Raw genomic sequence first — 18,875 nt, 5'->3', positions numbered from 1 at the left:
CTTCTCAGGTCTTACCCCTGAGGAGATCTGTTTCTTTTCTGAGATCTCCTAAAAGTTGTAGACGCCTCATCACTGTCACTAGACATGCCGTCTTTCCTGGTTTTAAGTTTTTGAAGCCATATTAAAAGCCTTCCTTCACGATCCCTCAGTGTTTTATTAGAAAAGGTACGACATACCTTACAGTCCTTTGCCGGATGGTCTGGATAAAGACAGTATATGCAATCTTTATGAGGGTCGTCTGTATATAGCCTTTTCTTTGAACAGGTAGCACAGGCTCTAAATAAACCTTTCTTCTTTGTCAGCCATTCTCAGGAGTTGGTGAAGAAAAAGGCAGTTATAAAAAATTATCAAATTAGTTGAAAAACTCTAAAATCCAGAGTGAAATAGAAATAAACTGTAGAATTTGAGCAGAGCTCAGAGTAGACTCCTTAGCACAATGTGCGGTAGAAAATCTGAGGGGCAAGAGGTTCTCTCAGGAGTGTTCTAGAGGGTGAGAGGCTCTGATTGGTTCAGAGACAAGTTTGGTCCTTTTTTACATAACAAAGGTTATGGGTTGCAAAGGGGAAATGGGCCTAGGCCTCTTTTCAGTTTGCTATACTACTAAGCATTGCTTTTTTATGTACCAGAGACTCCTGTCTCGATGACTGGGGATGATTCAGGCATGTGAATCTATGAAAGCTCGAATACACTGGAGTAATAGAGAAATATGCATCCTGTAAATAGAGACAGAAAATCCAAATGATTCAGAAGCTGCAATATCTCCTCAAGAGTTACCATGTGGAAGGATTTTTCCTGTAGGTATTTGTTGAGCTTTTTGAGGTCCAGAATGGGACGTCATTCTCCAGATTTCTTCTTCACAAGATAAAGAGCGGGACCAGAAGCCCATTCCCCTTTGAGAGCGTGGCACTCTTTCTATAGCTCCTTTTTGTAGCATGACGAATGTCTCCATTCGGAGTAACTAAAGATGGGATGGCAGAGATTTTTGTGGTGGATGAAGAGGTGGTACTGTGACAAACTCTAGGGTATGGCCATACTTTATTATATCCAGGACCCATTGGTCTGTGGTAATTTTTGCCATTGACTGAAATAGCATGTGATGCCTGCTCCTCTGGCTAGAAGGTTAGGGGGGAGTGTAGCAGGTGCCGAAACATCATTGTGGTTTGCTAACAGAATCTCTGGACTGTACTGGTTGTTTACGTCTGGGTTGTCTGGAGTATGCAGCATGTGGTGGTGGTGCACAATAGGTCTGTTGATGTTGGTAGGAAGGGCGAAATGACTGATAGGTCTGAGGTTGGTATTTCTGGTAGCCCCCACAAAATGTATGGGCTCCACGAAAGGGGGTCTTCTTGTACTGGAGTGTGCCCAAAGCTTTAGCCATCTCAGTGTCTGCCTTAATGGCCTGTAAGGTGTCAATGTGCTTATGAAAAAAGTGCATAGCTATAAAAAGGCATATCTAGGACTTAATTTGCACTTCAGGGCGGAATACTGTTACCCTCAACCAACCCTTACTTCTAAGGACGTCTCTAGACTCGTTAGCGCATTAGCCATGCGCACCGTGGTACCCGAGGTAAACCTCTTGCCAATGTTTTCAAGGCACCTCCTTTCTTTATCTGTTGGAGCGGTTATAGGCGCTGAAGGATTCCTTGACCTCCGTTGTGCAGCTTGAGTGATTACCGAGGCTGGTTTCGAGTGCCCGAACACACAAGCTGGCACATCATCAGGAGCCTTGTATTTCTTGTCTATTCTAGGCAAAACTGCGATCACTGTAGCAGGTGTTCTCGTGACTGTCACACTTTCATCCCAAATATGTTCTATTATAGGGATTACTCACAGTCTTCCGAGATTGGTCTTTAAAATCATAAAGAAAGCAGTCGGACTGCTTGACTAACATCAGTAACTGAAAGCGAGAGGCAGCTCTCTATCAATTTGTGGAAACCGCCAATGTCACCGACGGAAAATCCGGCTGTTTGAGGCGATGGGGAAGCAGGTGTCAAGATTATGTAATCTTCCCACTCATTAAACACAAGGAGATGATGGAAGAAGCGCTGAAACTTTTCGAACACTCACACGCATTCACAGATCTGGGTTGAATCCATCATCGTTCTTAAGCTCATTTCGCCACCCCAGTTCAGACCCAGTCATATGCAAATCAGTCTTGACCCTTTTCCTTAAGGGAACAGTCCAGCCCGAATTGCCAAGCCAGGTTTTCCCTGGACTGGAAACAAGCATCCTGGGACTGGTTTTGGGGTAACACCCCTCATCAGCCAGGCTAGCTTCCCACTCATTGCCAGCTGGTCTTGTACCTTGAATTTCACCTTCGACATCCTAGGTGAAGGTTCAGACATGTGTGGCAGAGATGCCGGTGGAGGCGGAGGTGCACTCATCGATGAAAGAAAGTACGATAATCCTGCAACATATCTTGCAATTCTTGAACTAATGCAATGAGAAGGTGGACCATGGGTTCACAAACAGGTTCCATGTATTGCATTTCAGCATGTGGAGTGTAAAAGTCCTGTTGATAATAACCTTCATAGTCATCTTTATCATCGTCCTGATACTTGACGTGAAGCTGAGAGGGACTGCAAGCAGGGCCAAACATGTAAACCTCATCTTGATCTTCCAAAAATGTTGGAGGTAAAGGCGAAATCAGTGATGGATTCTGAAGAAAACGTTCTTGTCCACGGATATAGAGGAGTAAGTTGTAACGTCAATGGTCTTTTAAGACTGGGTGTAGCATGCAGCTTCGCTAGGTTCGAAGGCAGTGTTGTCAACGAGGACATAATGGGAACAGATGACGAAATTATCATGGTCATCGCAGTCGGTGCAGACACTGTTGGCGTCGTTATGGCTGTTGTCGACAAAGAGGAAGTCGGGATTTTTTAGAAGCTTTTTTTATTATCTTCAGAAGACTCGTGACCGGTCCTTCTCCTTTTAGATTTTTCCAGAGAGGAATGTGAAGCAGAGCTTTCCTCAGAGACTACATCAGATTTACTTTTAAGTCTCTGCAGCCAAATCAACAACCTACCCCCTCTATCTTTCAGGATTTTGAATGAGATAGTTTGACACATTTTGCAGTCATTTACTTTATGCTGAGGGTATAAAAAGTTCTTATGGGGATCTTCAGCATGGAGTCTCTTCTTACCGCATGTTTCACACGACCTGAAGAAAGAGATCTTTCTTTAAAGACACGACATTTTCTGAAGTTTTGAAAGAAAAATCTTACCAGAGCCAAGGGAGATCTCCTGTCACACAACGTGCGGTAGAAAATCTGAGGAACTCAGCCTCTCTTGGGAGTTAGGTTATTGCAGTGACTGTTTTTGTAGCCTATGATAGTATTATCTACTGCTTTTATAAGGATACCGTGGGACTCCCACTACAACTGGGATGATTCAGGCAGGTAAAACGAAAGTTCCAATACTGGAGAATTGTACTTTGCATCTGCCAGGCCAAAACACCTACAGCAGACACTAAGCAAAGTCACCACTTTTGTCTGAAGTGCCATGCTTAGCATGTACACAACTCATGGTCTCAATTAGTTTAAAATTGTAAACTAAACATTTGTGATCAAAGGAGTTTATAGCTTTAACCTGCTCTGTCTTGAAGGGGCTCTTGCCTGGACTTCAGAAACAACTTCTTCCACCCCCCACACCACCCCCCCAACAACAAATGTACCACTGTCCAATAAACTAAGATTTTGTTTACCCAATCCTGCAGTCATTGAAAGCATAGCAATAATCCTTTATTTACTTTGACACGGTTTTACTTCTCTAATATCACCTCTGTACTTTCCCCCTATTTACCTCCTTCCTCTTTCCGATATTACACTGCTTTATTTAAATTTTGAAGTGCAAAATTTGCAGGCCGGTGGCAATAGTACAAGGATTGCAGATGCACCATTCCACTAAAAAAAAGTGCTAAAATGAAGTTGAAATGACAGTGAATAACTACGAAATCTAAAGCGTACATGAATTAGGTTTGTAGTTCCAACTACTATTTAATCTTATTTTTAAAACTGTATCTTGTGTCTCATTGTAAGAACATATCAGCATTTACATTTATAATTGGCTTGCATTGCTGAACAGGAGTAAATGATCAGCCAATCTGGTTCATATCTTTGAGCACTTTTTTTTATCCATGAATGCCCTCACCCTCCAATTCAGACATTTGTCCAGCAGCTGGAAGTTATTTTGTTCCAAAATGCACCAACTCACTTTATCACTTGATTTAAGACTGTGCTCCATTTTCTTGACAGTTTTGTTTTCTATTGCTTTTTAGCTCTTCTGTGTAAGGATTAAGGGTTGACCAGCCATGACACGCATGAGGGTATCTTCAAGTTAAGCCAATGCTTACTATGCCTCCCTTCTTTCTAACCACAACTCTTCTTCACCTGTCTGCATGATGTGACTAATCTCTGGTCATGCTACACTCTCATACATTCAAAAGTTTAATATCCATTTTAAATGACACACTGGCATAAAAAACCCACCTGGGAACCTGTTGCTGGCCAAAGTCTGAAAGTGTTCTTTCAAGAAGGCCTCCTGATCTGGAGTGCTGACCACTTGAGATTCGATCATACAGGTATTTGTTTCTTCCTCCTCTTCCACTTGCTCCTCCAGGTCTGAAGAAATGCCATCCACACTCAAGGGCTCTGTACTTTCAGAATCTTGGTTTAGGTCAAATGGAAAGAGAACCACATTGAAAGCATCGTCTTGAGACATTAAAATGCACAAGATGTCTAAATAGTGCTTTTTCTCAATGAACCATTTTCCAAAGACTGGCCTAACGTAAATTAACATGAGAAACAGAGGCTTCTTTAATTTACTATGTATCTATGTAACGGTAGAGTGTAACCTGTTTAAACTATAAATGCAGATTGAAAAAACACAAAACCAAGCTTTTTTTTATATCCCAGCTGTGCTTCCCAGAAACTTCGGAAAAGGGTGAGTTAGACCTAAAGAGCACATGGCTAGGTCACAGCAATTTCTGTTCAATACTTCTTTGCTACTTCTATTTCTCCTTTGTTACAGTCCCTCTTTCTGTGCAATCTTTCAAGTGTAATTAACCAAATGCATCATAACTTTACAGGTGCCTTTTTGATTGATAACCTAGATCAGGTTTGCAGCAATTAGATTTTGATTTTAATTTGTACCTTGTTTGTACCAGAGGCTACTTGCTCTTTCCTTTAACCCGATTTGTCAAACCTTTGGAGATGCCTTCAAGTAATGATGGGGTCCAATGTTTTTCCTGGCCAGCGTGACAATGACAACACCCCACATAAGGTTCCAGCCAGAAGGAGCTCACTAAGTCCTTGCTGATGGTCATGGCGCTGATCACCAAGCTTAAAGGCCTCACCTTCATGTTGCCTGGAATCCAGCTGATGCCGAATGGAGCAGTACTGAGGACAGAAGAGTCAGTCTGGCCAGTTACCACATGTTTGAGTCAGGGCATGCTCCCAGCAGCCCTGTGTCTTTGCCACTGATAGAGGCTCAGCACACAAACGGAATGTACCAGGCTGACCATCCGTACGAACAGAGGGCACCAGACACTACACAACACACTTTTTGCCCCAAAAGTTATCAAAGTCCTACCTCTGATCTTGTGTGTTTTCAGGAGTACATTTGCCCACACAAACAGGAGAGCCATGGATCAGCTTTGATCTAGTGAATCAGCAAGTCACTTGAATCGGAGGCTCAGGCATGGAACCCCATATAATAAAAAGATAACTGAGCTGTAATGTCATCCCCCGAAGTATCCTTACTTGCCAACTATGCCAGAGTAAAATCGGGTATCTTGACAAAACATTGGGTTAACCAGTATACCCTAGTGGGCTTGGGTGATATACTGTATCAAGTAAGGCAGCCTACAAGGGATATTATTTTGGAATCAATTACGTTCTTATAGATTATACTTATGAACGCCTTTGAATTCCGGCAAAATAAATTTAGTCTGAAGAATAATCAAATAACTTAATGATGAATTCATCTTTGAAGCAAAATAGACAAATTTGAGTGCATTTCTTATTTTGTATACATTTATATTTTTAAAAAGGTCAAAGGGTACAAAAATCTCATAAATAGATAAGCGATAGACACTGAAGATTTAACACTAGTTAATCATCATCACAAATGTAGTATAACCCTTTAAACATGAATACTGTTGAAAACAAACTATACATAGGACAGTTTTCATAAGCATGAAGGTTCTATAGTAGATTGAAGAAATGGGTTGGAATGTCGACGTTTTGGTCTTTTGCGCAATAAGACCATCTTCAGGACATGGCGATTCTGGTAAAATTGTAGTCAACAGTCTTGTTGAAGAATGTTGGAGAGTCAATTTAACTTAATTTATCCAAAATCTATCAAAGTCAGCGCGTTCACGTGTAACCGCGTCATCTTGTCCACGTCTCAGACGCGGATGAAACGCCGCAGTTATGTCTATCAAGGACGGAGCTAAAAATAAAAGAATAAATAGTGTAAATTGTCATTCGGAATTCAGTACTCTCCACAACGCGCTGACTTTAATATATTTTGGATAAATTAAGTTAAATTGACTCTCCAACATTCATAAACAAGACTATGGACTACAATTTTACCAGAATTGCCAGCTCCTGAAGATGGTATTATAGATGAATCACGCAAAAGACTGAAACGTCAACATTCCAACCCATTTCGTCAATCTACTATAGAACCGTCATGCTTATGAAAACTGTGTTCTATGTATAGGCTGTTTCCAACAGAATTCATGTTGTAATGTGTTATACTACATTTGTGATGATGATCAACTAGTGTTAAATCTTCAGTGTCTATCATTTATGTATTTATGAGATTTTTGTACCCTTCGACTTTCTTAAAAATATACATTTATACAAAATAAGAAATACACCCTAATTTGTCTATTTTGCGAGAAATATTAATTAATTATTAAGGTATTTGAATTTTCTTCAGTCTTATTTTACTGTGCTGTAATGGAAATTCAAAGGCATTCATAAGTATAATCTTTAAGAAATGTAATTGATGCCAAAATAATATCCCTTGTAGGCCCCCTTATTTAAGACCGAGTAAAATCCGGGCCACTTTACAGATCCGAGGAAATACAGAGGGCAGTTTTTTGGGCACAGCATAGGATCATCCAAATAATCGCACCTTACCCTCACTTCAAAAGGTAGGAAGAGTATGTGCAATAAGGCAGTTTTTGTTCTGGAAAAACACACACACAAGTACATTTCCATCCTCATGGTGGTGGCGTACATGCAAAAAAGACTAAAGAAGACCCTTAAAGGCAGCAACATGCCCCATTCCGGCAGTTTATACAATGTTACAGCAACAGTATAAATTTGGTCCAAAATGTCTATATTAGCCTGTAAGCACATCGTAAATCCCAGGAACGATGTACAGAGATCCTTGGCATTATGCTAGGGCAATCAACTGGTTGCTGGCTCAATGGACTAATACATCCACTTCTGGGATCTGTGTTTGACCTCAGGGTCACAGGTTCAAATCCTGGCAGGTACACCAAGCCTTTTTCCCTCTCAAGGTAGATAAAATGAGTACTATTGAGTCAGGTAACAAACATCTTATTTCAGCCCATGCCTTTGGTGCGGAGGGGGAACATGCGCTTTAAAAATACTCGTTCTATTATCTACTGGGGCATCTCTCAAACCTTCAAATAGCAGCGATCTCACAGGTCTCTATTAAAAGAATGCCCAGAGACCTGGGACGCTGGTCCAAATGGGCAGAGGTGGGAGTCTGCTAATTAACATGGATCATAAACAGTAAGAACTGTCTTGGACTAAAGGTTGGCCCTTTGCCAACCCATTTGTTGAGGAAAGGTCATGTATGTGAAAATCTACTCAGTCGTAAATAAAATTAAGGCCACAATCAAAATAGATTTTCCGCCAAGATTCATAGAAAAACTGGTTGTGATTGATCACCTCTCCTGGCCATAAACAAGGTGCTCAGTACTTCAGCTCAAGCAAAGATAAAAAAGGGACTTTCTCCAACAGCTAATGCAGTGCAAAGATATATTTGTAGGTTTAATCTCCCACAGCATCTGCTGTTCTTACAGATTGGACATGTTTTTTTATATGCGGTTAATCTATTAGCAGTATATGCAGTGATACATGTGTGTTGCACAAATGAAAACTCAATAAAAAGGTTTTGCAAAAGGGACATCCTGAGACTGGCTAAATCAAGACCCTCAAATACACGTCTAGAAGTTCCATCTTTGACTTCAAAAGGAGATTTCTTCGGTTTAAGAAAGAGACTGGAACAAGAGCTTGTCAGTCTGTTTGTTGGTTTTTCATTAGATCTCTTCTGGTGCTTCACAAACCTTATATGGATCTGCCAAAAGTACTACAAGAAAACTGACTTAGAAAAGTAAATCAGTCTTTCGGAAATTCTAAATTAAATTTACTGAATACTTTGACTAAGCTTTGAAAAAGCAGAATTCCAGCTATGGCCTGACAGTTCTGTTGTGAATGCAAGTCGAGACTCCAGTTCAGAAAGGCAAGCATTACCCCAACCAGTGCTGCAAACAAAACAATGGTTAAACTGAAAAGGAATTCAGTGTGGGTGCTTGTAACTTCACAGCCCAATCTTCAGAAGATCACAAGGGCATAACAAGCACATCAAAGTTGCTGGAAGGAGGCTCTAAAGACTGAAACAGGGCAAGTCTGGCTGCAATGAAGTCAAAAGAATAGGTGTTGCTACAATAGAGTATGTTACTGAGTGTTGTGCCCTGGTCATATTTTCTGAAATTAATCTATGCAAGGGTTTCTATGTAGAGCAGCCATGACATTAAAAAGATGGTAAGCTTAAAAGGTTTCTGCTCTGCGGAGCAACATAAGACTCTAAGCATAATGTTTATATCCATTTTCTTATAATGATCCAGATTCTCCTTGGTCCTGGCTCAGATAATCTAAAGTCTGCGATAAGACTATCTGGAAGTGCCTTTAATAATTACAAGGGCTATAGCTTATCAGTCACCACAAGAGCTGGAAGTTACAGCTTCAGGAGCTCACCCTCATTTGGATGCTCTGGGCTGGAAAGTCTACTACTGCAGTAATCCATCGAGCAGGCACTATCCGGGCTGTTCTTATCTTGACATCCATTCGCCTGGTAATCTCTACCTGATTTTCCTTGGGGAATTTCCTTTACCTGGAACTCACTGTAAGAGAGATACAATTAAAATGAGTGAAATTTCTGGAATTACAGTAATCAAACTTTGAAATAAGTTTTATTAAATGGACTTTCACTTGCTTTAAATATAGGGTTGACACTGCTTTTGGCAGAAACCTCCTACTCCATTCGGGGGACAAACTTTCATTGTGAGAAGCTGGGTTTCTGTTGCAGTAACCTCTCCACTTTTTGCCAGAACTACTGATGCACTTTTGACTTTATGTGCTCTGGGTCCCTGCCAATCAGGTTCCCAGGGCCTGTGTTCTTTCCCCAAAACTAAACAAATTGGCATCTCTGACTACAGGTCAGCCCCTGGTAAATGGTACCACAGGTACCCAGGGCACTGTGACCAGGGAAGACCTCTAAGGGCTGCAGCACTAATTGTGAGACAGACAGACACACACACACACACACACACCCTCTCTAGCTGGATGCCCTATACCAGTGGTGAGGGTACAGGTGCATGAGCCCTGTACCCCTACAGTGTATAAGTCCATTCTTAGACATTGTAAGTGCAGTGCTGCCATTAAGAGTATACAGTGCTGGGAGTTTATCATTACGAACTCCACAGCAACATAATGGCAGCACTGAAAACTGAGAATTTGCTTATCAAACTTCTCAGTACATTAAACCCACACTGATGCCAGTGTGGGATGTAATGAAAAATGCTCAGAGGGCATCTTAGAGATGCCCCCTGAAAAACGACCTGCCATTAGTGTCCAGGCTGAGTGGCTGCTTTCAGCTGCCACCACCTGATATGTTTCTGGACCCCTGGATCTAGAGCCTGCTGCTCTTGGGGGCCTGAAACAATGCACATCCTGGGACGAGGTGCCAAGCCTCTTCTCCCAGGATGGGCAGGGTCCACGAAGGGGAAGCTTCAAATGCTTGCCACCTTTGTGACCTTCCCCAGGATACTTGCTGCTTTCAGCAACTGATCCCCCACTTGTTCAGACCCTCACTTTGGGCGGGAGAACCGGCAGGAAAAACAAGTGCGGAAGAGAGGTGTGCCCACCTCTGCCAACTCCACCCCTCAGGTGGAGGAGGCGAGGTGAAGAACAACTCTGCTCCCGCCATGTTGCAGATGGGGTGACCTAGCCAACCAAGGAAAGGCTTATGCTCACTCCCACTGGAGGGTAGCATAATAGGGGTGTACCCACCCCAGGGAAGGGACCCATTGGTCCCAACCTTTTTACCTACCTGTAACGCCCCTAAATCTAGTGTTTAGGGGCACCCCTGAACCTTGCTTCCTCAGTCTAGAAGAAACTACAAGAAAAGAAGAAGGACCGAACAGCCATGCCGAAGCTAATAAGAGGAAGACACCCACTGACTTGGCCCAAGCCCTACTGGTCTGTCTCGAACCTGCTGCTGTGAAATCCCGGTGTGTCCTGCAGCCAGCAACCTCGAAATCCCCGGAGGACCTGCCTGCCTTTAACCACAGTGACTGTCTCCCGTGAACACCATCCTCTTGCTCCAGCCGGACACCATGAATCCGCACCACCCTGCACCCGCCGTCCACGGCCCAAGCTTGAGTGGGCAAACACCACAAGGAATTCTCCCCAGCAATCCTGACCCGAGATCCGGCGACCCCTGACCTGCCTCAAGCCTCCAGCCAACGCCTGCAGCCTAAATCCAGATGGTTCTCCCAACGGCAACCAGGAGCTGGCAAGAAGATCCGACCCTAAAAGGCACCCCTGGACCCAACGCCCCATGGGCTTGGGTGGTCCAACCGACAGTGCCTAACCAACCGCCAAGATCCCAACTTACCTCTCAAAGTGGTGGTCGCACCAAGAAGACCTTTGTCCCCAAGCCTGCAGTGCCGTTGCAAACTGTAGGTTCCCCATTGCAAACAGGGCACCCGACGTCAAAACAGCACCCGGCCGCCCTAGTGCAGCTGAGGGCGCACCTTTGGTGCTACTTTGTGGATTCCCCATTTGCCCTGATCTAAAGTCGAGGACCTTTGCTCCCACAACCAAGTGGCCTGCTTGTCAGCAGCCACCAACCGGAGGCCCCCTATCCCCCATTGGATAACATTGGGCCTCAGCAGTCTGCACCCGGCCGCCCTAGTGCAGATGAGGGTGTAACAAGAGTGCATCCCTGACCCTGAGGGACCCCTGAGTCTACCTCCAGAACCTCAACTCCCACTACCAAATACTTATCCTAAAACCTATAACACTATTTTCCTCCATAGGATAACATGGACTGTTTTTCTTGGAAAAGTGTGGACTTTGAAAACCTAAAGAAATTCTTTCAAATTGTACTAACAAAAACGATTTTACTTACTTGCTTACAGGAAATGTCATAGTGCAGTAGCCAGGTATACTACACTATGTAGGAAAAGTAATCTCAAGAGTAACTTACCTGTAATCTTACTAAAATAAAAATCCTATACAAAGTACATGTACTGTATTTACAAAGCATTGCATTTCTCAGAAACAATGCTGCAAGTCAAAGCAAAGTGCATTTACAATTGCAATCCAAACTGTGTTACAAACTGTATATTTACTGCAAAGTACTTATCACTTACCTATGCCAGGCTTGCTTGGTTCTAGGAAATAAAATAACTAAAATAATATTTTTATACAAAAACAATTGGGCTGAAGTTCAGTCTGAGTGTGTGAATTCATTTGCTGACTGTGTACAACAAATGCTTAATACTGTCCTCTGATAATGCCTTACTGCTCGACCACACTGCCACAAATAGAGAGCAAGGTGCTATCTAACTTTACCCCTGCCTATCTTTGGGGTTCCACTACACCTCACTTTGGTATAGTATATACAGAGCCAGCTTCCTACATTCATATAAAATGCAGATAAGAAAGGTAACAAACTGAAAAGGAATATAGAATCAAAGAGGCTTATTCACAGTCAGAGAAACCGCCCTGAACTAATATTTATGATTGGTTTTCAAAACAGTACTTCATTTGGAAAAAGAATTTCAAGCAAGGTAGGAATCAGTAGTTTTTCAAGAAAGACCCACATGTTTCACAGCAGGTGTAAAGTACACATGAAGGCACACAAGACATTTACCCTGGCCTTGTCAAAATTGTTTCCTAACGCAAGGACTATTTAAATAGGACACAGTATTACAGATGACAAAACAAGGAAAGATCACCTATTGTCAAACCACCCAATGGCCATAAAGCTCCTATAACTGTCCTGTGAGAACAGTTTCTCTGGTGATAAGACTAGAACTGCTCAGAAAACACCTTGGACTATTTAATAAGTTGGTTAATTAAAAAGGCACGAGCCTTCAAACTAATATTTAGGACACTCTGAGGTCTGATAATGTAAAAAAAAGCCCCACTCAGGCAGATAAATAATTAGACAATGAAATTGGAGCAGTGGCACTTGTATGGTTTGTTGTCTCCTCGTGTAAACAAGGAGTTGATTAAGGCTTTCCAGGGGAAATTCAATTCCATCAACAATGTAAGCAGTCTTTCGATGGATGCCAGATGGCGCCTTCTAATGATCAAGGGAGAGGAAAACTGACCTAGGCATACTAGACTCTGGCTGGCACTGGTGGCGGGTGTTGCAAAACGGAACATCGCCAGGCACTGGGGTGCACCCCTCCCCCTCATCAGTGACAGAATGGGAGAACGATTTAGACTGATGCCAGCGAGCGGAAGTAGTAGTATACAAAAGCAGGATGTGTGTGAAGAAATGGGAAAAAATATTGTCTTTGCGGCGCAGATACAGAAGTGCATAGGCCTGGGGCCCGCGATATTGTTCCACTTACTTTGCAATGTATGATAATGTATCTGCTGTAACTTATCTTCTGGTCTTGGCAAGAACTGTTACTTTAACATCATGCTTATTCCTACGACGATTGTGTTTGTCCAATCCCCCAATGCTATACTTTCATTATCAACCAACCGAGTGATGTACATGCTCCATAAAGTACTGTCTTGTTCAATAGAGATTTCTTTAAAAAAAAAAAAAAAGAAAGAAGGAAAAGAAAAACAATGTAAGCAGTCAAGGAATGGTATGGCAAAGCTCCAGTCCTATGTCCTGCTACCCTGGGCCACAGAATTTGCCTGGACTAAGTATAAGACTGTCTGCTGAAAACAGGCTGCTCACTGGCTCATACCAGTTGTTGGATGTGATAAAGAAATGAGTGATCTGGATTACATTTTTGCATACAACTGAAACTAATTAACCTTAAACTAGTTGCCGAATAAGCAATGAGATCGATTTTTCCGATCTTTGCCAAATGGCGGGTATATATATTTGATCCAGACTGCAAGGAAAAAAGCACTGGCAGTTCTGCCACCGAAACAACCCATTTTCAATACATGGCATTGGAGACACTCCTTTGATACATAAGTTATGAGTATTTTTACCAGCCCATAAGCTAGAGGCTTAAAATATGATCTATGAGGATAGTGAACATATTTTACTGGTCTCCGTCGACATCACCACTCACAGGGAATGTGCTACTATCATTGGTGCACCAAGAAAAAAACATCCAGTTTGTTAAAATTCATTTGAGCACAAGGTGTAAGAACATAAGTTACTTACCTGTAAACTGTGGTTCTCCAGTATTGCGGTCTTTCATAGATTCATATGCTTGAATCATTCCCAGTCGTCGAAGATGGAGTCCCACAATACATAAAAGAGCAATATATGTATACATAGTATAACAGTAGCATATCTAAAAAATAATAAGTAATGTAACATAGCAATCAATAAGAAAAAAGTTGTCACTTTATTAGCTCGTCCAAGTCATTAGATATAGTCCAAACTCCAGCCAATCAGGCCTCAGCACCGTCTAGAACCTTCTTCCCAGAGGCTCAGTCCCTCAGATTTTCTAGCACGAGAGTGACAAAGTCATTAATGAGGAGAGCCTCTGAGGGGAGGTGGGCGGCTCACATGTGAATCTATGAAAGACAACAAGACTGGAGAACCACAGTTTACAGGTAAGTAACTTATGTTCTTCTCCAGTATTGGGGTGTCTTTCATAGATTCACATGCTTGAATCAGAGTAGATAGCAGTAATTCCAAAACTGTACATATTCAGAGATATATATATATATATATATATATATATTCACTGAAAAAACCATAGGTTTCACACATGTTATAGTTAGCGGAAATTTTACTGATAAAAAACCAGTGAAATTGCCCCGTTATAGTTAGTGCTGGCAACTATAACTCACGCGACCGCAATCCTCTGCTGATGCTAATACTGTATTTAGACACTTATTTGCCCATGTCTTCTTCCATACATTTTTAGCTATACATATATTACAAATATTTTTTTTTCATAAAGACACATATGTCATCAGCAGAAGATTGCGGTCGCGTGAGTTATAGTTGCCAGCACTAACTATAACGGGGCAATTTCACTGGTTTTTTATCAGTAAAATTTCCGCTAACTATAACATGTGTGAAACCTATGGTTTTTTCAGTGAATTTGCAAGGTTTTTTAAATGCTAATTCCTAACTATAACGTGTGTGAAACCTATGGTTTTTTCAGTGAATTTGTACGTTTTTTTAAATGCTAAGTTACTTTACGCCATTCGAGGCGTGCGCGCCCACTTAACGCAGTTCGTTCCGTGCACGGTTTTTATCAACTTTAATAAGCCCTGTACATTTGGTGGCCTTCGGCCACCAAAAGCACAGGGGGTGGGGTAAGTGTGGATAGTGTTTTTTTTTTTTTTTACCGTACGCTTACGGTAAGCGTACGGTAAGCGTACTCGGCGAAATTGCCGAAAAAAAAATAAAACCGTTTTTGCTCTTGGGGGATGTTTGGGGACTCCCTCAACATGACTATGTGGGAGGGAGTTGTCAAAACAGCCCCGTAACATGTTTTTGGCCATCTTGTTTGATAAACAACACTCAGTGCGAGAGACAAAATGGCGGCCGCCGCTTCCTGGTTTCGGCCGATTCGAATGTTTACTAAGATCTAAGAGCCAATCAGAATCGCGCTCGCGCACGCCACCGTACGCTTACGGTAAGCGTACGGTAAGCGTACCGTAAGCGGGCTCAGATATATATATTGATTTAAAGGCTATTTTCTCAGAATCTACTGAACAGATTTACACCAAACCTACAAAAGGCACTTCCTTGACCTAGGGACTACCTCTCTGCCAAATTTCTAGTAATTCTGTTCAGCCGTTCGGGCTGTAGCTCGTTCTAAAGGTCCTATGGAAAAATGCATGGGAAAAACGCATTTTGGGACCACCCTTTTATCTCAGCCCCCGCTTGACGAATCCCCCCGAGACTTTCAGGGTAGGAGCGGAGCGTAGCGCCCCACCTATTTTGAGAAATTCGCGAGGATTCATCGACCGGCGCCAAAGTTATTCAAAATAGAATGTTGAGGTTTTCCTATGGAAAAGGGGTCCTAACTATAACTACCTACTAGCGACTGCCAGTAGGTAATATTATATATATATATATATATATATATATATATATATATATATTGTCCAAAACTTCTCCAAGTTCAAGAAAAGCAATCGACGCCGTGTCTGTGCTGAAAAATATTTATTGCCAGCCGAAAAAGCTAGACGCGTTTCGCCTGTCCTGCAGGCTTGTTCACTAGCAGTTTGTTAAAGTTTTCAAAGGCAATTTAAAACAGTGAGTGACGGTCAACGCACGTGATGGACTACAAGCATAGAAATAAACAAAAGACTCGTAGTTCACTTCGGTTAAACTAGATACACGATCCTGGCATGTGCCATAAAGTGTAAAACCAATTCATTATTGTCAAACACAGTCAGTAAGCACTCATTAGTGTAGAGTATTTGATAACATACATCAATTGTGACACAAATATTAACCAAGTGGTCCAATTAGAAACAAAATATTGTTTTAGCCTGCAAAGTAAATGCATTGCAAAAGAGGGGGAATTTAGATCAAGTGATCAGTCGCACTGTCTATAATTACAGTCATTGTGTCAAAACATGATTTAGTACATCAAATTGAAATTAATACTGAGTACATAGTATCTATAAAGTACTGCCCAAGTGGGCTGATGTAAAGTACAAAAAGAGTCAGTTGTAATTAATAATAGTTGATTTGAGTCCAAAACAGTGACGTGATCAAATAAACACAATACAGATAAAACCAGATAGAAAAAGGACGAGAGGATTCTACAAATGTGTGTGTAAGTCTTCTTCCATGTTGAGACCATGTGGGGTTTTAGTATTAAGTCTGATAATGTAGCAAGACTCAAGTTTGCGGAGCTTCTTTTCCCGGTTACCGCCTCGGCTACCAGCTGGAACTGCATCGATTACAAAGTAAAGAAGACCTTCGGGGTCTTTGCTGTGGCATCTATCAAAATGTCGGGCCACGGGGTAGCTTTTATCCCCATTTTTAATGGCCCGTAGATGCTGCAACACCCTCTTATGCACAGGTAAGATAGTAGAGCCCACATATTTGAGGCCACAAGGGCACTGTAATATGTAGACCGCATAGTCAGTCTTGCACGAGTACTGCCCCTTGATTTGTTGGATGGATTTATGAGAAAAACCTGCTGGGAAACTAGTTGTGTTTTTCCCATACATACAGGCCTTACATTTATGGCATTTAATAAAACCACCCTTTCTTTGGAGCCAAGAACCCGCTAATTTAGTTTGTTTGCTGGGTAACACATTGCTGACTAATGCTTGGTGCAAGGATCTAGCCTTTCTAAAGGTAAATTGAGGTCTTCTTTGAACAATTTTACTCAACACTGGATCACTCCTGATGATGTGCCAGTGTTTGTTAAAGATTGTTCTCAATTTGTTCTCTTGTTTGTTGTAAGTCGTGATGAACCTACACTGATTAGTGTCTTTTGCTAAATTTTTTGTTGACTTATTGTATTTATTGAAAAGAATTTGTTCTCTCTTAATTTTTCCAATTTTGGTGACAGCTTGGTTAAGACAATTGGCAGAATAGCCTCTAGCTTGAAAGCGAGATTTCCAGCATGCAAGTTCAGTGTTGAAATCCTCTTGACTACTACAGTTACGCCTGGCTCTAAGGCATTCCCCATAGGGAATGCTGTTAACTAGCTTGGCTGGGTGGAAACTGTAAGCATGCAAAAGGGTATTACCATCCGTAGGTTTACGGAACAGTTTGGTATGCAATTTGCCCTCTTTCACATATAGTGTTAAATCCAAAAAATTAATTTCAGAGTCACTGATCGTACTAGTGAGTTTGAGGTTCAGGTTATTGCATTGTAACTTGCTGACAAAATCTTGTGCACTTGTCATGGTGCCTTTCCAAATAATGAAAAGGTCGTCGATATAACGACTCCAGTGCATAACATTATTGTTCCATTCGTCATGCCAGCACGTCTGGACCACCTGCTCCTCCCACCAACCCATATGCAAATTGGCATAGCTGGGGGCGAAGCAGGTGCCCATCGCCGTACCGCAGATTTGCTGATACAGTTCTCCATCGAATAGGAAAAAATTACTTTCTAGACAGATGGTAATCATTTGGAGCAACATTTGGGTATGGTGCCAATATTTAGCTGGACGAGTACCCAAAAAATGCTTGCATGCATTGATGCCATCTTTGTGGCGAATACTGGTATATAGTGTAGTGGCATCTATGGTGAGTAGTAGGAAATCTGGTTCCCATGGGATGTCATACACTTTGCGTAGGAAATCGCTAGTATCCAAAATAAAGGATGGTAATGCTTGGACAAGAGGACACAAAAAAGAATCAACAAATTTGGAAGTATTTTCGAATGCACTCCCTATAGCCGAGATGATGGGACGCCCAGGGGGATTAACCATATCCTTGTGCACCTTTGGTATAAGGTATAGAACTGGAATGACAGGGCAATCAATTTTCAAGAAAGACATTTCATCTTTACTCAATACACCTGTTCGTACCCAATCAACTAAGGAATTATTAAAAGATACATGACATTCCTCCATAGTCTTCTTATTGACCTTAATATAATTAGACTTATTATTCAGTTGCTTATAAGCCTCAATCAGGTACTTCTGTTTACTCCAAAGGACAACATTGCCACCTTTGTCTGCATTACGAACAATGCAGTCATTATTGCTGGTCAATTTATCAACTAGATTATAATAGTTTTTAGACTGTTGATTAAATGCAATACTTTTACTGTTTAGTGATGTACATAGGTTTTTGATATCATTGGTCACCAAGTCATTAAATAGATCAACAGAATCTCTTGCTGTGACAGGTGTAAATTTGGAACGAGGTTTGAAATCAGTCAGTTTGTCAATGTTCATATCAATCCCTTCCTTATACGCCAAAGATGTCATCAAATCTCTAGAGCTGGTTGCTTCCAAAGGTCCACTTGGAGATACATTAGTATCATCCTGGTTGACTAGCTGCTGCAGCTCAAGCATTAGATTCATGTCATCCACTCCCAGATTGGCAAATTGAGTGTGTGAGGGCACATGAACAGATGGACTTGCTTTCTCTGGTATTACTGCAAAGAATTTTTTCAGCTTCAAGGACCTGACGAATTTGAAGAGATCTACTCTTGTCGTGACATAATCCATGTCGATTTGAGGACAATATGAGAGACCAAGTTTAAGGATGTTTGTTTCTTCTTCGGAAAGCACAATGTCCGTTAGATTGACAACTGTAGCTTCTCTTGACGTACTTATTGCTTCGAATTGGATCTGGGATTCCTTTTGTCGTTGGTATAGTTTGGAGCCTTTGCGCCTCTTCTGCCTCTGCCTCTTGCTCTTTGTACTCCGCTGTTTGTTGGTGGTCTTGGGCGTA

General features: G+C 41.7%; 1 protein-coding gene across 3 annotated transcripts in view; it reads right to left on the bottom strand.

The window, feature by feature from the left end:
• MAPKBP1 (mitogen-activated protein kinase binding protein 1) overlaps positions 1–18,875 on the bottom strand; it is a 953,926-nt gene that overhangs the window by 83,963 nt on the left and 851,088 nt on the right. For all 3 annotated transcript variants that reach the window (XM_085627077.1, XM_085627078.1, XM_085627079.1), the window contains exons 25-26: positions 9,020–9,165; positions 4,487–4,663 (exon numbers count right to left, since the gene is read on the bottom strand). In XM_085627077.1, the coding sequence (XP_085483203.1) occupies positions 4,487–4,663; positions 9,020–9,165 (323 nt within the window). The remainder of the gene's footprint in view (positions 1–4,486; positions 4,664–9,019; positions 9,166–18,875) is intronic.

The sequence above is a fragment of the Triturus cristatus genome, chromosome 9, assembly GCF_964204655.1.
Source record: "Triturus cristatus chromosome 9, aTriCri1.1, whole genome shotgun sequence".
Lineage (NCBI taxonomy): Eukaryota > Metazoa > Chordata > Amphibia > Caudata > Salamandridae > Triturus > Triturus cristatus.
This window is presented reverse-complemented; position numbering and strand designations above follow the sequence as displayed.